The sequence below is a fragment of the Lathyrus oleraceus genome, chromosome 4, assembly GCF_024323335.1.
Source record: "Lathyrus oleraceus cultivar Zhongwan6 chromosome 4, CAAS_Psat_ZW6_1.0, whole genome shotgun sequence".
Taxonomy (NCBI): Eukaryota; Viridiplantae; Streptophyta; class Magnoliopsida; order Fabales; family Fabaceae; genus Lathyrus; species Lathyrus oleraceus.
In genome coordinates, this window is record NC_066582.1 from 241,341,389 (window position 1) to 241,364,512 (window position 23,124).

The 23,124-nt window shown below is 34.2% G+C and overlaps 2 protein-coding genes across 2 annotated transcripts; both read right to left on the minus strand.

Annotated features, from left to right (window-relative positions):
- Window positions 1-396: 396 nt before the first annotated feature.
- On the minus strand, window positions 397-864 carry LOC127136858 (uncharacterized). The gene is made up of 2 exons (XM_051063372.1): window positions 673-864; window positions 397-630 (listed from the first exon to the last, which is right to left on the minus strand). The coding sequence occupies exons 1-2, from the start codon at window positions 862-864 to the stop codon at window positions 397-399; spliced, it is 426 nt and encodes a 141-aa protein (XP_050919329.1).
- Window positions 865-8,985: 8,121 nt separating this feature from the next.
- On the minus strand, window positions 8,986-22,115 carry LOC127074817 (arabinosyltransferase XEG113). Its single transcript, XM_051016197.1, has 13 exons — window positions 21,720-22,115; window positions 20,430-20,726; window positions 20,094-20,299; window positions 19,573-19,678; window positions 18,065-18,321; window positions 17,273-17,408; window positions 16,812-16,906; window positions 16,659-16,712; window positions 10,722-10,835; window positions 9,989-10,087; window positions 9,771-9,890; window positions 9,534-9,620; window positions 8,986-9,418 (listed from the first exon to the last, which is right to left on the minus strand). The coding sequence occupies exons 1-13, from the start codon at window positions 21,892-21,894 to the stop codon at window positions 9,251-9,253; spliced, it is 1,914 nt and encodes a 637-aa protein (XP_050872154.1). The 5' UTR covers window positions 21,895-22,115; the 3' UTR covers window positions 8,986-9,250.
- Between the last annotated feature and the right edge of the window lie 1,009 nt (window positions 22,116-23,124).

The following is a 23,124-nucleotide window of genomic DNA, read 5'->3' on the forward strand; positions in this document are numbered from 1 at the left end:
TAGTTTATGACTTAACTAGTTTATGACTTAAGTAGTTTATGACTTAAGTAGTTTCATTTTGACTCAAGTATTGTCTTGGGTTTTATTTTGGATGTTCATATATTAATGTTAAAACAAGGTCAATGTTAAGTATATTGGTTGTATATTAATGTTCATTTTGGCAGTATTTTGAGTTCAAATTATATCAGTTATGTATATTGGTTATATTAATGTTCATTTTGACAATATTTTCAATATATCAGACAACATTATGAGTACTTTATAACATGCATATCCTCATAACAACATAACAAAATAACTATTGTATCAGACAACATTAGAACTTAATCAGTACTTTCATTCAAATTATATTACAACATTATATCAGACAACATAAGAACATAACCTAAAACCTAATTAACCTACATCATATTTCATCAATGTTGTCCCAACAAATGCAAACAACATAAAAAACAATAACATACAATTAATCTTCAACATCTTCAATTCTTCCTCTTTTGCTTTGTAAGATTTAACTGTTGCCTTCTCTTCACTTATGTTCTTTAATAGAGCATATATTAACTCTTTTACCCTAGGATTCATCTCCTCATCCAACCAAATAAAGTGACTGCATTTCTTGAAACCTTGAACCTGTAAGCATCACTAGAGATGAAGTTGTAAACATCAACATACCATACCATTAACATTGAATGTGTAAACATCAATGGAGATCCTTATCTTATACATCCCACATCCATAGAAACGACGATCTGGGTTAGCATATGTCCATGTTGTCATCAATGGAGCATCCAAACCACACTTACATACATACCTAGAAAGGCTTGAGAATCTACTTCCATGGCTGAAACCGGGTTGTTGCGACATTATCAACAGAAATGCTTGAGGAGATGAAGGAAAATGTTTTTGCAGGCAAACGATGAAGGAGATGGTTCAAATATGAGGTTGCAGAAAAACAATGAAGGAAATGTTGCAGAAATCTGGGCACGATGAAGAGGATGAATTTAACTCCTATTTCACTAATTTATAATTTATTTTTTCAATTTCCAAAATATTTTTTAATATTTTCTACATTAAAATATCCAGGTGGGAATTAAAATATTTGAAAATGCTGACATGTACCCAAATAGTACCTGTCACGTCAATAATGAATTGACACATAATCAAAATTGGATAGGGATCATTCAAATCCAAACACAATCAAATTTAAGGGACCAAAATTAAGGGTTTTGTAATAGGGGGATCAATTGTTTAAAACACTCAAACTAATCAAAAATGCATTTAAGCCTTAATAATATTAGTGTCGTGTTGATGTGTTTTCACTATTTTTCATTGTTGAGTTCCTATGCTTTTCTCATTTTTTTTAATGAAAATGCATCATGTATAAATGCAATTTACAAATTTAATGAATGTCGGTTCTTCCTCAAAACTTGTGTTCGTTCTTTAACTTTTTTTTATGCAATTTGACTGAATGTTTGTTCTTGATTATTCTTGATTATTTGTCAGTTTGATCAAATAAAATTTAATCAATAGAAATAAGAACTAAAAAATTTAAATACAATTTCTTAAATGGTGTTTTTACTATTTTTTAATAATAAATATATAATTTCCATATATATATATATATATATATATATATATATATATATATATATATATATATATATAAGAAAATTATATATATATATATAGAAGAAAATTATATATATATATATATATATATATATATATATATATATATATATATATATATATATATATATATATATATATATATATATATATATATATATATATATATATATATATATATATATATATATATATATATATAAGAAAATTATATATATATATAGAAGAAAATTATATATATATATATATATATATATATGTATATATATATATATATATATATATATATATATATATATATATATATATATATATATATATATATATATATATATATATATATATATGTATGTATATAATTTTCTTCTATTTTTATTGTTTAAAATTATTTAAATACACATGTTATATTTTAATTGAAAAATAATAAAAATTAGGTAAGTTTTCTCCATAAATAAATGGCATATTTAGTCCTTAAGTCTTTTAACTTAATTTAATATTTCACTTTAGGTTTTTAACTAAAAAATATTACAAGTTAGTCTCTTAACTTCATTCCCGTTATTAAATTTGATCTTTTCCGTCAAATTTTGACCAAAAAAACGTTAAGTTATGATAACGTGGATGGACAACAAGGCATCTAACTCAATAGGTGTATTAAAAATCTGATTTAAACTGCGTTAGTTTTGTTTTCGGAGGTTAAAAACCCCTGCAAATCGTTAATAACGTATAAAAAAATATAACTCTTCATGGTGAAGCACTTAAAAAAATGAAGAAAAAAAATCTAAATAAGATAATAATACTAAATAGATTGCAACATCAACAGAAATTAACGATTTTTCATAAAGTTTGACAGAAATGACTAATTTGACTAAAAGAGTGTTTTTAAGGGACTAGCATGTAACATTTTTTAATTAGATAACTCAAGCAAAGCATTAAATTAAATTAATGGATCAAAATATGTATTAAGCCTAAATAAAATTTATGTTATTTTGTATTTAAATACTATGCAAGCATTATTTTATGCATCTTTGATCGCTTTGGGAATGCATATTGGTCCACTAATTACTATGGTATCTGTTTAAAGTTTAAGAAAAAGATTAACTTAGAATAAACAAAACTTTAATAGTTCAATGTTCATTTTTAAAGTATAGTATAACTATATATATTAAGGATGTTCAAAATTGTTGAACTGTAATTCCTTGTGTCGAATCAGATTGTTCGACAGAATAAGAAAGTGTCGAACCACCTAGTGTGTTGAGTTGTGTTAGTGTGTCGAAGTGTCGAAGCATGTTGTTTCACACAAAATTTCGACTTAGGCCTATTTTAGTAGTGTTAGCTATTTTGGACTTTTATAGTTTTGGGCCTTGACTTGAGGTCCAAGTTAACCTAAATCTATAAATAGAAGAAGTAACTCTTAGTTTTGTAATGAAGTGAATAGAGTATTCATAACATTTGTATTCACGGTATTTTACAGTTGCAAAGTGAATAAGAAGTTTTCCACAGTTTATGGACAGAGAGAAACTCTGCAGAATTTAATTCTTCTCCTTCATTGTTCTTTACTTTCTTTCTTTCTTCATTGTTCTTCTTTTTATTGCTATTGTGTGGGTGATAACAATCTCGTTCATCAAGATTGATTGAAATTCTACATAGGTTTTGGTGGATTTCCAACATCTAGTATCAAGAGCTCCGGTTTAATCGATTCGTGGGAAGAAAATCACCATGGCAACGAATCATTCAAACGGGCGTTTTCCAGCAAATCTTTCGATTCTCAAGAAACAACAATTATGAGAATTGGTGCAAGCAGATAAAGGTTGTGTTTTGTTATCAAGATCTTTGGGATATTGTGAAGGAAGGAGTAGCAACGCTTGCAGAAGCCGCGACAGATCAAGAAAAGGTTGCACATAAAGAATTGAAGAAGAAAGATTATAAATCTCTCTTTATAATCCATCAATGTGTTGATGCAGATAACTTTGAAAAAGTTAGTGATGTTGAGTCAGCGAAAGAAGCATGGGAAATTCTTGAGAAATCGTTTGGAGGCGCAGAGAAGGTAAAAGAGGTGAGGTTACAAACTCGCAAAAGAACGTATGAATTACTTCATATGGAAGACAATGAAAGCATAACTGATTTTTTCACCAAGGTTACGAAACTGGTGAATCAAATGAAGGTATGTGGAGAAGTGTTGACATCAAGATCTGTTGTTGGAAAGATCTTGAGGTCGTTGACTTCAAAGTTTGACCATGTGGTAGTAGCCATAGAAGAGTCGAAAGATTTGTCAAAACTGACAAAGGAAGAGCTTCAAGGGACGCTTGAATCTCATGAACAAAGAATGGATGAAAGAACTGCAGGAAAGTCGAAGAGTGATATGGCTTTGCAGGCTCAATCAGTTAAAGAAAGAAAAGGCAAAGGAAGCTGGAATGACAACAAAGGAAAATGAGGTTACAACAATTCAACTAGTCGAAATCAGCAAGAAAGAAACTGGTCGAATCAGAGAAAAACCTGGAACCAAGGCAACCAAAGAGGTGGTGTTGCAGGTAGAGGAAGAGGTGGTGGTCAAAAGCCAGACAAGAGTCACATTCAGTGTTACAATTGATAGAAGTATGGTCACTATTCTAGTGATTGTCCAAAAAAGCAAAAGAATCAAGAAACTTATGCAAAGTTGGCGAAACATGAAGAAGAAGATATGTTGCTGATGGTTACAACAAGAGATGAAGAGAGATTCAAGGACCAGTGGTACTTAGACTCAGGATGCTCATCACACATGTCTGGAAGAAAAGATTGGGTTGTCAACATAAAACCCTCAATGAAGAATATGGTGAAATTTACAAATGACAACACTCTAGCAGTCGAAGGTGTTGGTGATGTTCTGATTATGAGGGAAGATGGCAAGAGGTAAGTAATTTCAAATGTGTTGGACGTACCAGGCATGAAGAGCAATTTGCTCAGCATAGGCCAGTTAGTCGAAAAGAACTACAGAGTGTCGATCGAAGACAAGATGATGAGAGTTCTCGACTCAAATGGAAGGTTGATCTTGAAGTCTCCAATGTCTCATAATAGAACCTTCAAGATTGAACTAAATGTGATGGAGCATAAGTGCCTTGCAACAACAGCCAACAAAGATGAATAGATATGACATTATAGACTTGATCATCTCAATTTCAAAGACATCAGAGATCTGAAGAGAAGAAATATGGTTTCAGGATTACCAGAAATCAACATTCAAAACGAAGTATGTGAAGAATGTGTGCAAGCGAAGCATCATAAGAATAACTTCAATAAGGATGCAGGAAGCAGGTCGAAGACAATTCTTGAAGTCATATACTCTGATGTATGTGGTCCTCTCCAGGTGGATTCGATTGGAGGTAACAAATAATTTGTTACATTCATAGATGATTTCAGTCGAAAACTGTGGTCTTACCTGATCAAGAAGAAAAGTGAAGTGATCGAGGTATTTGCCAAGTTTAAATCTATGGTCTAAAGATCAAAATTTTGAGGACTGATAGTGGTGGAGAATATGTGTCGAAAGATTTTGATGCATTATGTGTGAAAGAAGGGATTGTGCATGAGGTGGTGCCACCCTATACTCCATAGCAGAATGGAGTCGTAGAAAGGAAGAATAGAACCATTATGAATATGGTTAGAAGTATGTTGAAAGGCAAGCATCTACCCAAAGAGTTATGGGAAAAAGCTGTGTCGACTGCGACATATATCCTGAACAAATGTCCGACGAAGAAGCTAGAAGGAATCATGCCGGAAGAATGTTGGTCTGGTGTCAAGCCTAGCTTGAGTCATCTGAAGGTGTTTGGATCTATAGCACATAGACATGTACTAGATCAGTTGAGAAGAAAACTTGATGACAAGTCGAATCAGATGATCCTAATAGGATATCATTCGACTGGAGGGTACAAGTTGTTCGACCCAATGAATAAGCAAATGGTGATCAGTAGGGACATGATCATATATGAGCTTAAGGATTGGGATTGGACTGAGAATGTCAAGAAAGATTTAGTGAGAATATTTTATGATGAACCAACTAGTGAAGTCGAAAGAGAAGTTTGACAGGAAGAAGTCAGAGGTGAAGCAGGCCCAAGCAGGCCTCAAAGAACAAGACACGTGTCTGCAAGGTTGCAAGAATGTGTGATTACATCAGATGATGTGGTCGATGAAGAAGGTGAGCTGGTACATTATGCTTTCTATACAGATGTTTAACCTGTCAATGCAGCTGAGACATTGAAAGATTCGAAGTGGATGAAAGCAATGGACGAAGAGCTGAAGTCAATCGAAGTCAACAACACTTGGTCACTTGTCGAATTACCCCAAGACAAGAAGGAAATCGATGTGAAGTGGGTATACAAGGTGAAGTTGAATCCCAAAGGAGAAATGATTCGACACAAGGCGAGACTTATGGCGAAAGGATTTATTCAGAAAGAAGGAATCGACTTCGATGAAGTTTTTGCACCTGTTGCTAAGATCGAAATAATCAGGTTAATTGTTGGTCTAGCAAACATGAACAACTGGAAGATCTGTCAGATGGATGTGAAATGTGCATTCCTGAATGACCCCTGAGAAGAAGAAGTTTATGTTGCACAACTAGTTGGGTTTGTGAAACAAGGCAAAGAACGAAAGGTGTACAGGCTGCATAAAGCCCTGTACGAACTTAAACAAGCTCCAAGAGCCTGGAACAAGAAGATAGATGGATTTCTAAGGGAGAAGGAATTTGTGAAGTGCAAATCTGAACATGGAGTATATGTAAGAAGAAGCAAGAGTGAATTGCTTATACTATGTCTCTATGTCGATGACCTGTTGATAACAGGTAGCTGCAAGAAGGAGATCGAAGACTTCAAAGGTGATCTCAACAAGGAATTCGAAATGTCAGATCTGGGTGACATTTCATATTTCCTTGACATCGAATTCTACAAGAGCGGTAGAGGTTTGATGATGCACCAAAGAAGGTATGCAGGCGAAATACTCAAGAGATTTGAGATGCAAGATTGCAACCCAACTTCTACTCCAACTGAGCCCAAATTACAATTATCGGAAGATTCAGATAGATGATGTCGACCCAACCCAATATAGAAGACTTATTGGGTCACTTCGATACATTTTTCATACAAGGCCTGACTTAGCATACAGTGTAGGTATGGTGACTAGGTTCATGCAGAGGCCAAAGGTATGACATCTAGCAGTGGCGAAGAGGATACTAAGGTATCTGAAAGGAACTCTCGACTATGGCATTTTGTTTCCTACAGCTGATGAAGGAAAAGAATGCAAATTAGTGAGATACATCGACTCAAGTTGGTGTAGTGATGTTGAGGAATCCACAGCTGGCTATGTGTTTATGTTAGGTGGTGCACCAATTGCTTGGAGTTCCATAAAGGAGCTAGTAGTGGCATTATCATCATGCGAAGAAGAATACATAGTTGTTTTGTCTTTGTGCATGTAAAGCAACGTGGATGGTGAATCTGGTCGAAGAAAGAACAGCGAAGAGTCATGGAACAATTACCATGAAGATCGACAGCATGTCAGCTATCAATCTAGCAAAGAATCTGATAGCACATGGTCGAAGCAAGCACATCGAGATGAGGTTCCATTATCTTCGAGATCAGGTAGCAGATGGAAAGATGAACGTGGAACACTACAGAACTGAGAATCAGATTGCAGACATCATGACGAAGGGAGTGCAGGTCGAAGTGTTCAGAAGACTAAGAGCTATGATGAATGTAGATAGCTTAGACACAATGAAGTAGGTGGTATGTTGAATTGTAATTCCTTGTGTCGAAACAGATTGCTCGACAGAATAAGGAAGTGTCGAACTACCTAGTGTGTTAAGTTGTGTTAGTGTGTCGAAGTGTCGAAGCATGTTGCTTCACACAGAATTTCGACTTAGGCCTATTTTAGTAGTGTTAGTTATTTTGGGCTTTTATAGTTTTGGGTCTTGGCTTGAGATCCAAGTTAACCTAAATCTATAAATAGAGGGAGTGACCCTTATTTTTGTAATGAAGTGAGTAGAGTATTCATAACATTCGTATTCATAGTATTTTGCAGTTGCAAAGTGAATAAGAATTTTTTCACAGTTTGTAGGCATAGAGAAACTCTGCAGAATTTAATTCTTCTCCTTCATCGTTCTTTACTTTCTTTCTTTCTCCATTGTTCTTCTTTTCATTGCTATTGTGTGGGTGATAACAATCTTGTTCATCAAGATTGATTGAAATTCTCCATAGATTTTGGTGGATTTCCAACAAAAATTAAACCGACCCGATAGAAAATCGTAAATTGAACTAAATTAAATTGAAAATCGTAAAGAATATATTTGATTCGGATGTGTTTGAGTCATTTTTTAACAAAACTGTGTGGTTCGGTAAATACAAGCCGAATTAAACTGCATGATACTACAATTCAAACTTCACTTACCTCACATCCAATACAAACTCAAACCTATTATGTCTTAGCCTTATGATTACCAACGATTTTCTCTTCCTTACACTTAAGATTTCCGTTTCAGTCTTCTCAAATTTCTCCTATCATTATCGTGCCTTTTTTGTAAGGTACATCTCGTCTCTTCTTCTCTAATCTCTATTTTTTTATATTCTTCCTTTTTCATCTTCTCATTTTTATGTTATTGTTCTCTTTTTCAATTTCATTTTTATCACATCTCTTCTTCTCTAATTTTTTTTATGTTTTGTTCTTTCTTTTTCACCATCATTAATCTTTTATCTCTTCAATTTTTTTAAATATTATTTTATACTATTATTTTATATTTATTATTCCACTTTTATCTAATTTGATTTTATATATTAAATGAGAAATTATTATTTAAATATGATAGAATTTTATAATTATATAATGGATAAATGATTAAACACACACAAGATTATGTTAATCTTGTATATGTAGTATATCTATGCCTCAATTATTATTTTTTTAGAAAATTGAACCAACTTAACCAAACTAAACCACATTAATTTGATTCGAATTTATTTCTAAAAATCAATCGAACCAAATCAAATCGCACATTTTTTCTCTTACAATTAGAATGACTTTTAACATAAAAATCGCTCAAATCGCACCGCAAACACCTCTGTTATAGACTATATTATTTTATATTTGGGCACTAGATTTATTTAAATTTTTAAATTCATAAGTTATGTTAATGTGATAGGGTTGAATAATGAATTTATTGCTTAATGAATTGCTATCAAGTAACGAGAGCTTAATGTGAAGGATATATTTTAACGATAAAGAATAAATAATATTTAAAAAAATAGTAGTAAAAAACAGCAGCATAACTAATATCACATGCCAATGGACAGTAAAATAGCACAAATAACTTTTTCTGTACGAAAAAAATGTGGAAGATAGGAATGATACAAATGGATTTGAATATCTCCGGTACTTGTAATTTCTGATACAGACAATAAAATTTCTTATTGCTACACAAGAATCAATTGTCTAATCTCTATAAATAATATCTTAAATCCTCAATATGGATATACCGATTCTTCACTTCTGTGTGTATACAATGTTGGTCTTGACAATTACTTGCAAACCAAATCAACCATTTTTGGATTCATCTCTTCATTTTTCCATCCAATATAGCGTTTTAACATACATAAACAAGAATTTGATCTCACAAAGGCGGATGATCTTCCTCGGGAGATTGCGGAGGAATTGCTTTCCACCCAGGTTTCTCATCCCAGTACATGTCATAATATATGTGGCCAATAGGTTTATCCGACCCACAGCACCATATGCCGACATACTGCTTAACGCGTCTTCTGAATCTGTCTTCCCTTTCCTTTAAAATATAAAATACAATGCATTGGCACATGATAAGTAACATTAATTGCATTTAATAGTTGGTTCTAACTCAAAATGTAAAACTTCAAATGGAAAAAGGAAAGTGGTCTTGCCTTATTAATGAAACCAGTGAAAGCATCTTGAACTGAAGACAACTTAATGACTTTTACATCCTTGAATGATGAGAATACTTTCACAAACTGTAACAGCAAGTAGAACGGTTGTGTTACATTCAAGAACACTAAATTTAGTATCAATGTAATTTATAGATTTAGAAAAGTTTGAGCAGAAAATTAGCATTAAACATAATCTGGGATATATAATATAAGCTTGAAAAGAATATCAAATACCATTTCTTCATTGCTATGCCTTGGAAATTTAAGTACTCCTCCAGCAGTGGTATTATATGATCCATCACAATCTTGAGTTCCTTCTTTACAGAGCTGAACATCAAGCCATGACTTTTTCACCTGAACTCAAGAACCAAAGCAAACAAGTTTAAACAAAGTAAGTAAATCAGGAAACGAAGAATCGTGATTAAAGAAACAAGAATCATGGCATTATTCACCTCTGACGGCAGAGAGGGATTATCAAATATTGAATACTCTCTAAAATCTATTCCAGGGCCAAAGTCTTCTTCTGGGAGTTTTTTCAACATAACATTCACCTGCAAGACAGTGCATTTCCATATCAACATAAGGATGTGACTGATAAAAAAATGGGGAAGAGGGCGCATCCACCCCACGTATACAAAATTTAAGTTTTCACACTTGAAAATCATGAATCCACCACATCCTCCCTCATTCTCAAAAATTCACCTGTCATCTTCATGTTATCATACTAACTTATACTTCCCATATTAAATAAAATTAATATTACCATCTTTATTTCATTTTAAAAGTTAAATGGGACTTATTTATTTTACTAAAGTTCCCATGAGTTGCATGGATACTTGCTAGCTAAATATTAAATATTGCAAAGGAAATTGAAGAAAGCATAAAATTCTAAAACTATAAAAAGATAAAATTTAAGGGTATATAGTTTTTCTTTTAATTAACTTCAAGCACATTATTGAGATAACAGTAAGTTTAGACATGAATTAGATACCTAAAGTAGTTTTACGGAATTTTATCAAAAGATATCAGATAGGCAATTTGTGGTGGAATTAGATATATAATGCAAATAAAAATTCATATAGACAGATTTCTGCATTTTGAACCTGTTCACATTTCAAGGGAAGTTAAAACAATAAGTGATAAAGAGAAGTTAAAATAATTATAAACCACTTAAATAAGAAATACCTCAAATACATGGTCCAAAGGACAAAGAAATGGTTGTCTAGTCATAGACCCCTCCAAAACACCAGGATGGGGATACCATAGCTTATCCAGCCTGCACCATAGTGGCGGCATGACCTGAACATGCCCAAAGAACTCAAATTAAGATAAAAATGTAGAATATAAAAAGTTAAAATACACTACAAGATACGATGCATCAAACTTAAGAATTAAACGCTACACCACCGTTCAAGCTAAATCATCTGCCATGGCTTTAAAATTCATTTAAAATTGTGTTATGGAACATCATTTCAAACTAAAACTGAAAATTAGGACAGATAATATACACCAATTCAACATGTTAAAACATCAAAGAACTTATATTTGGATTATATGGAAGCTTGCAAATTTAGAACCATGGAACAAACGATGCACATGTTGGAAATTTACCAATTTCCCTTCAAGAAATTCACCAAAACCTATGGAGAATCCCGAACCTAATCTTGATGAACAAGAATCAATCACACCGATCGAATTCTCTCTTGCTCTTCACTTTTCACTCGAGTGAATCAACCAACCTTTATTGCAAGATTTCGGTGCACAATGGTAATAAAAAGAAACAAAATTGAATTGGGGAAGAAGGAGTGATTAGGATTTTCGAATAAGGAAAAAGAAGAAGTATTTCTGCAGAGTAACTCTCTACTCTCAAACTGAGATTTTATTTTTTGCAACTGCAAGTATGTGTTATGTTACCGTCAATAAGAGTTACTCCCTATTTATAGAGTTGGATTTGCTTGCTCCTCAAGCAAATCCCAAAATACATAATTCAGCTAACACTACAAAATTGGACCTAAGTAAAAATTCATGTTGAGGCTAACTCCTCAACACTTCGACACCTAGGTACTTCGACACCTAGGTGTTTCGACTGCAACATGCTTTGACACCATGAATTACATTCTCAACACACCACATAATTCTTTGTGTCTAAGCTATCTACATTCACCATAGATCTTAACTTCTTGGATACTTCGACCTGCACTCCTTTCGTCATTTCGATGTGCTTACTTCGTCCATGTGCTATCGGATTCTTCGCCAGATTGATAGCAGACTTGTTGTCGATCTGCATGGTAATCGCTTCATGATTCTTCCTAGTAATCTCTTCGACCAAATTCACTATCCATGTTGCTTGACATGCACAAAGAGAAACAACTATGTACTCTGCTTCACACGACGAAAGTGTTACTACTGATTATTTTCTCGAACTCCAAACAACTGGTGCACCACCTAACATAAACACATAGTCAGTTGTGAATTTTCTATCCTCAGCATCACTACACCAACTTGAGTCGGTGTATCCCACTAGCTTGCATTCTTTTCCTTCATCGATTGCAGGGAACAAAATGGCATAGTCGAGAGTTCCTTTCAGATACCTTAGTATCCTCTTCGTCGCTGTTCGGTGTGATACCTTTGGCTTCTGCATGAATTTACTCACCATACCTACACAGTATGCTAGATCAAGCCTTTTGTGACAAAGGTATCGAAGTGATCCAATGAGTCTTCTGTACTTCGTTGGATCGACATCATCATCTGCGTCTTTCGACAGTTGCAATATGGGTTAAGCTAGAGTCGAAGTTGAGTTGCAATCTTGCATCTCAAATCTCTTAAGTATTTCACCCGCATATCTTCTTTGGTGCATCATTAAGCCTCTACAACTCTTGTAGAATTCGACGCCAAGAAAATATGAGAGATTTCCCAAGTCTGACATTTCAAACTCCTCACTTAGGTCATGTTTGAAATGTTCGATCTCCTTCTTGCAACTTCCTGTTATCAACAGGTCATCGACATAGAGACATAGTATAAGCAACTCACTATTGTTTCTTCTTACATATACTCCATGCTCAGTTGTGCACTTCACAAATTCCTTCTCTCTTAGGAAACAGTCTATTTTTTTATTCCAAACTCTTGGAGCTTGCTTAAGTCCATACAGAGTTTTATGTAGCCTGTATACCTTGTTTTCTTCATCGATTCTAGCAACAGGTGCAAAAACTTCATCGAAGTCGATCCCTTCCTTCTGAAGAAATCCTTTTGCCAGAAGTCTTGTCTTGTGTCGAGTTACTTCACCTTTGGGATTCAACTTCACCTTGTATACTCACTTCACATCGATTGCCTTCTTCCCTTTGAGGCAATTCGACAAGTGACCAAGTGTTGTTGACTTCGATGGACTTCAGTTCCTCATTCATTGCTTTTACGCACTTCGAATCTTACAATGCTTCAGCTGCATTGACCGGTTCGACATCTGCATAGAAAGCATAGTGTACCAGCTCACCTTCATCATCGACCACATCACATATCTGATGTAATCACACATTCTTGCAATCTTGCAGGCATGTATCTTTTCCTTTGAGGTCTGCTTGTGCTTGCTTGACCTCTGACTTCTTCTTGTCGAACTTCTCTTTCGACTTCGCTTGCTGATTTTTCACATAAGATTCTCACTGAATCCTTCTTGACATTTTCAGTCTAATCTCATTCCTTGAGCTCATCTATGATCACGTCCCTGCTGATCATTACTTGCTTGTTCACCGGGTCGAACAACTTGTAACCTCTAGTCGAATGATATCCTATTAGAATCATTTGACTCGACTTGTCATCAAATTTTCTTCTCAACTGATTTGGCACATGTCTATATGCTATAGATCCAAATACTTTCAGATGACTCAAGTTAGGCTTGACACCAGACCAACATTCTTCTGGCGTGATTCCATCTAGCTTCTTCGTTGGACATCTGTTCAAAATATATGTTGTTGTCGTCATAGCTTCTCCCCATAATTCTTTGGATAGATGCTTGCCTTTCAACTTACTTCTCACCATATTCATGATGGTTCTATTCTTTCTTTCTGCAGTTCCATTTTGCTGTGGAGTGTAGGGTGACACCACCTCATGCACAATCTCTTTTTTCTCACATAACATGTTGAAATCTTTCGACACATATTCTCCACCACCATCAGTCCTCAAAATCTTGAGCTTTCGACCATAGACTTAAACTTGGCAAATACCTCGGTCACTTCACTTTTCTTCTTGATCAGGTAAGTCCACAGTTTTCGACTGAAATCATCTACGAATATGACAAAGTATTTGTTTCCTCCAATCGATTCCACCTGGATAGGACCACACACATCAGAGTATATGACTTCAAGGATTGCCTTCGACTTGCTTCCTGCATCCTTGTTGAAGTTGTTCTTGTGTTGCTTCGCCTACACACATTTCTCACATACTTCATTTGGAATGTCGATTTTTGATAACCCTGAAATCATATTTTTCCTCTTCAGATCTCTGATGTCTTTGAATTTGAGATGGTCAAATCTATAATGCCATATCCATTCATCCCTGCTAGCTGCAGTTGCAAGGCACTTGTGCTCCATCACATTAAGTTCAATCCTGAGACATAGGTGCCTTCAAGATTAACTTTCCACCTTAGTCGAGAACTCTCATCATCTTGTCTTCGATCAACACTTTGCAGTTCTCTTCGACCAACTGCCATATGCTGAGCAAATGACTTTTCATGCCCGATATATACAATACATTGGAAATTACTGACCTCTTGCCATCTTTCCTCATAATCAGAACATCACCAATACCTTCAGTTGCTAGAGTATTGTCATTTGCAAATTTTACCATGTTCTTTATTGAGGATTTCATGTTGACAAACCAATCTTTCCTACCAGTCATGTGTGATGAGCATCCTGAGTCCAAGTACCATTGATCCTGGAATCTTTCTTCATCTCTTGTTGTGACCATCAGCAACATCTCTTATTCTTCATGCTTTGCAAATTTTGCATCATTATCTTGATTTTTTTTGTTCTTCAAGACAATCACTAGAGTAGTGACCATACTTCTGACAGTTGAAACACTGAATGTGACTTTTGTCAGGTTTTTGACCACCGCCTTTTCCTCTACCTGCAACACCACCTCTTGGTTTCTTTAGTACGAGGGCTTTCTCTTATTCGACCAACCTCCTTCTTACTGATTTCGACCAGTCGAATTATTGTAGCCTCCTCTACCTTTGTTGTCGAACCACTTCCCTTTACCTTTCTTTTCTCTTGCTGATTGCGTCTGCAAAGCGACATCACTTTTCGACTTGCCTGCAACTCTTTCAGTCATTCTTTGTTCATGAGATTCAATCGTTCCCTTGAAGCTCTTCCTCTGTCAATGTTGACAAAACTTCCGACTCTTCTATGGCTACTACCACGTGGTCGAACTTTGGAGCCAGTGACCTCAAGATCTTTGAAACAACTGATCTTGATGCCAACACTTCTCCACATACCTTGATTTGATTCACCAGTTTTGTAACCCTAGTGAAAAAATCAATTATGCTTTCATTGTCTTCCATCTGAAGCAATTCATACGTTCTTTTGTGAGTTTGTAACCTCACTTCTTTCACCTTTTTTGCTCCTCCAAACGATTTTTCCAGAATTTCTCAGGCTTCTTTCGCTGATTCAACATCACTAACCTTTTCGAAATTGTCTGCATCAACACATTGATGGATTATAAAGAGAGCTTTATAATCTTTCTTATTCAATTCTTTATGTGCAATCTTTTCTTCATTCGTCGCGTTTGCTGCAAGAGGTGTCACTCCATCCTTCACCAGATTCCAAAGATCTTGATAGCAAAAGACAACCTTTATCTGCTTGCACCAATTCTCATAATTCTGATTCTTAAAAATTGGGAGACTCGCCGGAAAATGCTTGTTCGGATTAATCACCATCGTGTTTTGCTTCTCACGAATCACTCAGCCAGTGCTCTAGATATCAGATGTTGGAAATTCACCAATTTCCCTTCAAGAAATTCACCAAAACCTATGGAAAATTCCAAACCGAATCTTGATGAACAAGAATCAATCACACCGATCGAATTCCCTCTTGTTCTTCACTCTTCACTCGAGTGAATCAACCAACCTAGGTTGCAAGATTTCGGTGCACAATGGTAATGAAAAGAAACAAAATTGAATTGGAAAGAAAGAGTGATTAGGGTTTTCGAATAAGGAAGAAGAAGAAGTAATTCTGCAGAGTAACTCTCTGCTCTCAAACTGAGATTTTATTCTTTACAACTGCAAGCATGTATTATGTTACAATCAATAAGGGTTACTCCCTATTTATAGAGTTGGGTTTGCTTGCTACTCAATCAAAGTTCAAAATACCTAATTATGCTAACACTACAAAATTGAGCCTAGGTAAAAATCCATGTTGAGACTAATTCCTCAACACTTCGAGACCTAGGTGTTTCGACAGTAACATGCTTCGACACCATGATTTACATTCTCAACAAGAAAGAGTGACAGCAACAATAACAATTCTAATCACAAAACGGATAATGATGATAATAAAGTGGATTTTATACACAGTTGTAGCTTAATAATATGCAACAAAAACAATCATGTTTTAGAACCATATAAAAAAAACAATGGCAACAAATGGAAATAGCATTCTATCACAAATGGAAATATCATTGGGACTTTATGGGAAAAGGTGCAAATTAAGTAAAATGTGATTCTCATGACAATAATCAATTGTATCAAAAGAGTGTGATTTCAATATGTAGCCCAATATTAAAGTTATGGAAGCATACAAACAGATTTCTTCAGTCACAGAAAAAACATTATGTACATTCTTTTGGTTTTAAACAACACAGTAAATTTAAGTAACTAGCTATTTCTAAAGTCCAATAACGTGTTCTGCTAGACTTCTGAACATATTTAAGTAGTGCCAAGTCACACCAAAATTGAAATGAAATAAAATCAAGTCCTTGTTTCGGGTATTTTTTATTGGTTTATCACTTAAGAGGATTCACAGGAAATGTTAATTAACACTGGATATAGGCCATGACAGAGCAAGAGATCTGATGATGAGACACTTCTACTCAAAATGCAATATGCTAAAATGTATGATCTCCAAAATTAGTTCTTACCAGTGTTCTGTTGAGAAGGGAAGCAATTGCAAGGGCTGTCCTAATTTGTTTAATCTGAAAAGAAAAAAATCATGTGCAACAAATATTACAAAGTGCAACATCAAAATTCCATCAAATGCAGATATGAATAGGATCAAGTCGATACGTATATACTTGGTGATTTATAAGAGTAAAATGTGATTCAACATTGTGCTCCCCACTTAGCAACAAGCTTTTTGGAATAGATGGCTTAAATGATAAGAACCCCCCTGCAAAAGTTCCTCCAAAAGTTAAGTTGTAATTTCCTCTTATAGAGTTGAGGATTCAACCACAAGAAGAGATGGTAAGTGGTAACCAATCTATTGACAGATCAATGAGTCAGCTTTTAGATGTCAGTATTATAAATAGTAGTGTTATCAATGAGGACCATGGTGGAGAGCCTAAAACCCGCCACTGATATCCGCCATGGCCGAAATTTGACATCAGTTAATAGTATGATACAATATTCAATGTGGACAGAGTAGGAACCAAACAAGTATTGACAAACAGATATTAGCCTATTTATACATGCGCATTCAAAAATATTAAGTGAACGATATTCACACCAAAATTTACAGAGAAGCTGGACTACTTACCAGGAGGATTATAGTAATCTGGTGGATCAATGAAGAGCATGGCTTCTCGTAATCTGTGGCGCTTTCCTTCAGTGCCTCCATATTGAAATGTCGTATGTACTGCATATGGCTCCAACCTTAGTTGCTGGTACATAGCCTGCAATCATAATATACAAATTGCTGTTTGTCAAACTGGTATATAAACCATTCCTCTAGTTGATCCAAGATCCCTCCGAACAGTTAATTGCATAAAAGAAAACAAATGTATAACACAGGCTTAAATGCACTTTTAGTCCCGCTTTTGACCAAAATTAACTTAGTCTCCCTACTACTAAATCAAAGTTTTTGGTCCCCTTATTTTACAATATTTGGGATTTTTGGCTCCCCGCCATTTTTAACGATGGGGCATCAACATTAATGATGTGGCAAAACTAAATTGAGGATTTCAAATTGGAACTGTGATGCATTGACAAAAATGAGCTTCTCAGGCTCAACGAAAATAAAATCTCAGAGGTTCTTCGAGAGACGATGATTGAGGACGAAGTATTGGAGGAGCTCATTAGAGCAGTGGAGATTGAAGGGTTGTGCTAGATCAATGTTGTTTAACTGATGAAGATGCCACATCATCAAAAATGGCGGGGGGAAAAATCCCAAAAATTGTAAAATAGAGGGACCAAAAACCCGATTTTGAAAATATGGGGACTAACAGTTAATTTTGGTTAAAATGGGGATCAAAATTGCATTTAAGCAAAACATAAAAATATAAGAAAAATATTTCAGTCATTTGAGAATTGTTAATTGAAAATGTCCTACCTGTACAAAATATGTATGTCCACTACAGAAGATACTAGCAGGCAAAATTCCCAGCTTCAGTTTCCCGTCAAAAGCAAAAACAAGTCCACTATCATCATCAACAGATGGTCCTAGCTGACTCTGAAGAATTTCATTAAACCCATTCTGATCCCATATCTTGTCATCAGCTAGAAGCATTTCTTTCCACTGCTTAGCCAAATTCTTGGCAGACGCTGTAGGTCTCCAATGGAAAATTCCAATGTTGTAGGCACCACTAACTATTCAAGGGGATAGACAATTAGTTCAATATACAGTCTTAAGAAACAACTAAACAAATAAAATAATATGCACATTAAAATGAGAGATGAAGAGAGGTAACAGGTAAAGGTAATGAATTGGTTAGTGAGATTTGAAAATGATATAATAAAGCAGAGAAAACTTTCATCAGATTAAAGAGCAAAAGGTTGCATCCTGAAAATTGATTAGCTAGCTCCTATCATGAACCAAATATCCCAAAAGCTTAATGTTTGGTTCTTTTGATAAGAACCAGACCAAAACAGAGAGAAGGGGGATTTAGTTATGCCCGCAGGTTTATAGATATGAAAAAGAAAAAAAATTTACACCGAACCAGATACACCCTACACTAGAAAGTTTCTAGTCAAATGAACAAATGCCAAAAGATCCTTCTGAAAGGGGTATGAAGGTCTATTTATAGACATCCTGTACAATGGGAAAAGGGAGAAGGTTCAAGCAACCATCTCCTAAATCCAAGGATAACTGACAACTCCTACAATCCTTGGTAACTGACTCTTAAAACAGAAACAACTAACACGAGCGCCTAGTTATCCTAATTTCTAATTTCTTTCTGAAATAAATCCTTAGAGGTTGAGCATCTGTGCTATTATTATTATTATTATTATTATTATTATTATTATTATTATTATTATTATTTATTATTATTATTATTATTAGCATTATTATTATTATTATTGTTATTATTAGCATTATTTCTAACACTTAAACTATTGGGTGACAGCTTATGAATGGTTTTTTATCTAACTCCCCACTTAAGCAAAAGCCCTTTGAGTTTCATGTCCAAACAATGCCCATGCCTGCCCTACTTAATGATAAAATCTAGCTTCCATTTGGAAGAATGGGAAAGAAAGGATATAATTCTATACCACATTGTCATAGAAGCAATAGCACCTTGTGATAATCATCTATTCCAAAATTTTAAGTTGTTGAGTGAAAGCACGTGAGTGGTTCTACTTCTATATCTATAGTTTATAATCTAAAGCAAGCCAAATGGGTAAGAAAAGGTCTAAAGTGATGCCTTGGAAGTTGAAACTATTTTTTGACACACAAGATGACTATCATTCAAAGAAGCAGCATTTTCATGTCCATGGATGTCATTTGGCTCATGTTTATATAATTCATCATATACATGACACACAAAAATATGCTACAAGAACTGGCATAAGCACAATAAAAAATTTAACAGTAAATTCTCATCATTGTATAATATTGACCTTCTTGCCAAATTTCCAAATTGTCATCAACGACTGTTGGTATAACTTGATCACTTGAAGTTAAAATATCTGCTGCTGGATAACGAGCAAGATATGGAAGTGGATTCTGTTTAACAATTGCATAAATGAAAATATGTATTAGGAATGACATATATCTTAAATAGTTATATTATTGGCTTGAAGACATCTGAAGATACAATTGTACATAATAAGTGTAATGGATAAGAAATCATAATAATGACACCAGATAATAAACGGCAAAACGACATATAGCCACCCTTACTACAGTGCAAAAAAACAAACTCAAACAAGAGCCTCTAACACCAACATGAGAGCAGAAAAGAAAAGTACACTAGAAAGGAAAGGTGAATTTAAATCTTATAGCAAGCCAAAAAAAACTCAACAAATTATGATAACATTTTATGATTAATCAAAATCTAAGCTAGCATTGGATCACCCTTCTAATTAAAACATAGTAACTTAAGAAAACGTAACAGCATATATGTAAAATTGAAGGTCACCTTTAACCAAACTGTGTCGGTATCACACATCAATACTTCAAACCCAAAAGGCAGAATTGAGTCTATCAGAAAAACTTTTTCTCTCCCCATTTTATGAAATGTTGGAGTACCCCAGCCAACATCTACAGTGCTCATATGGCTGCCCATGTCAAAAACTGGTACTCCTTTCCAATACAGTGCCTCCAATAATTTGGTGTCCAATGCACCTAAAAGTTAGATTCAAACGCAGTCTAGTTAATGGTACAATATCTGAATATGCATTTTCATCAAGGCATAACTCCAAATCTAAAAACAATACACAACAGAACAGGATAGAAGATATTTGACAACACTCACCAACAAGAAGATTAGAAACTCCCAAATCAGTCAATTTCTCGACCCAAGTCAGAACAAAATCCATAAATGCATAGTTACCAAAGGTCACTATTACAACGTTATCTTTCACCCGTTGCTGAACCAGTTCTTTGGTCAGTCGGAAATCCTTCAAAGGTGGCATTTTTTTATTTGAGGGTGGAACTTCCCAAACAGAACTTGGCCACACATTCTGCTTCCCTGGTGAAGAAGTGGATGCAGCACGCACCTTTTCTGACTGAGAATTGTTGAGTGTTTGATCTATAAGGCGGGGATCCTCAGCTGAAAACACATTTTCAATGAAGGTTTTTAATCAAATTCACAATTATGGAATAAAGCCATCGATTAAAGAACATAAAACGAGTACAACTAGATCAATATAGTAGCTGTGTCATGTATCCATATCGAACAGATCATTGACATTTCAAATATCACTAATTGTTATCTTACAACATTTTTTACAAAAAGGTATTGAAAGAAGGCAATTCATGGACGTTTTAAATATTCTTACAATGGTTTTTTTACTTTTATTTGTTTTAGCAATCTTTAAGAAATTACTGCAACAAAAGTGCCTCCACAGGCACCATTAGACAGTCGATATAGTCTTTTTTTGCTAACCATCTTATTCTTATTGGTGTAAAGTATCCACCGATTTTGTCAATGACTAATCTATATCGGAAAACCTGGTTGATCATTTTCAGTGAGGTCTCCCCTTCCAACCACATTATTTCCAGTCACAATGCTCGAACTCAAGACCTTGCTTGAGAGATACGAATCAAGTTTCAGTCGGACCAAAAAAACATCAGTAGTTGGCAGAGTTCAAATCACCAAAAAAAAATCCTAATTTTCTTTCTCTAACAAGAATTAAATTTAAAAGTTTATCCTACAATCATTAAATCTATAAGTACATTATCCACCTATGAAGCATGGATACCGCAAACACGACAACGACACTTAATCGTCACCTTGATAATGATTTTAAAAAATAAACAAATTAACGTAATCACAAGTGTAGGTATCAATTTCAGACAGACTCTGACACACCTTTTTCAGAGGTATCGGTGCTTTAGAGTTATCTACAATTCAACTAATTATCCATACAATTCAACTAATCAGCCATACTCCATAGCTCAAATTCAATCAAATTCACATTAAACAATTTGATTTGAAAGTTCATACAACAAAATCAGAAAATTTGATCATCTAAACAACATAGTAAGAAAAAGAAAATCGTAAATCACAATTAAGATCATGAGCGAGAGTTGAGAGACGTACGAGAGATTGAAGAAGAAAGCCATGCAGAAGAATGAGCGGCAGGAGTGTCACTGGAATAAATAGCAGAAAAAACGTAGAAAAACGAAACGACGATCCCAATAATAACGACAGTGTAGATCGTGATGAAAAGAGGCTTGGATTGAGTCAGTTCCTCGCAACCGTTTCTCCAAGCCATTTTCGTGAAATATGGTTTCACAATAAACGATGTGTTAATAATAATAATATACCATTTCTTCGTCGATTAAGACGAAGAAGAAGAAGATGATGAAAATGGAAAACCTAAAATTGAGTGTTGAGAGAATTGAGAGAGGTTTAGCAGAATGAGATTGGTCTTCGGGAGAAGTTGTGAAAGTGGTCAACCAGTGTGCTGGTATGCTCAACGTGACATTATTTAATCCAATTATTAGTACTAGTAATGATGTTTTATTCATTAACTCAAACCACCCAAACAATTTCAACTGCTCTATATTAATTGGACATTTAGGATTCAGATTTTAATTATAAAAGGGACACCTCTTTTGAAAATTTAAAAATGAATGTAAATGAATACATATTTTTTATATACACTCTAGATGAAATTGTTGAGAAATTCTTATTATATTAAAATTTAATTTGAAAATACATCTCTTAATATATGAAACTTTAATTAGGAGATGCATTTGATTTAATATCATCATTCATTTTATTTGATTTAATATCATATTTCACTTCAACCGATTTAACACCAATACTCATAATAATTTTGAGAAATATATATACGGGTGCATCATATCTAATAATATCAATAATATAAAAATAACTTTAAAACTCAAATTATCAGGACAATTCAAATATCTATCTCCGGACCATATCAAACTTCGTCCGGAGATGCATAGTCGGACTCAACGTTCTTTTTTTTGTTCAAAAATCAGATTAATGTAAGGAATGAGAGATGCAATTAATGAACTTTACCTGCAATTTCAACTTCTTTTGCTTCATTTGATGTGATGAAATATGAGAATGATGTTTTGGTGTTAAAAAGTTGATTGAGAATGAGAAAAATTGTAAGGGTTTTAAAAAATGAAGGTTTTTTTCAACATGAAGAAGAAAATCATGCAATGCGGTGCTTTATCCAATTTTCCATTTGACATTTCTAGATATGCATTTTCGAAAACATCACTGAGTCGTTATTTAAATTAGCTCAGTGAATAAAAACATTAAAATACATACATGGAGTATTTTAAAGATGCATCTTCCGACGTTTGAATGATATTTTTAAGCTTTTAGAGATGCGGGATACACACATAAGGATGTAATAAGTATCCCCTTATAAAAAAAATAGGTTCGAATTTCGTTATCACAATTGGGATGTGTTTGATTTGAAACTTTTAAAATACACGACACTAAGGCTGACAATTAACTGAAC

Coding starts and splice junctions, on each gene's coding strand:
- LOC127136858 (XM_051063372.1), bottom strand. CDS start 864: ATGTCGCAACAACCCGGTTTCAGCCATGGAAGTAGATTCTCAAGCCTT. Junction 631..672: donor CATTCAATGTTAATGGTATG/GTATGTTGATGT, acceptor TGATGCTTACAG/GTTCAAGGTTTCAAGAAATG.
- LOC127074817 (XM_051016197.1), bottom strand. CDS start 21,894: ATGGCTTGGAGAAACGGTTGCGAGGAACTGACTCAATCCAAGCCTCTT. Junction 20,727..21,719: donor GCTTTCTTCTTCAATCTCTC/GTACGTCTCTCA, acceptor ATGTGTTTTCAG/CTGAGGATCCCCGCCTTATA. Junction 19,679..20,093: donor CCGACACAGTTTGGTTAAAG/GTGACCTTCAAT, acceptor ATTGTTAAACAG/AATCCACTTCCATATCTTGC.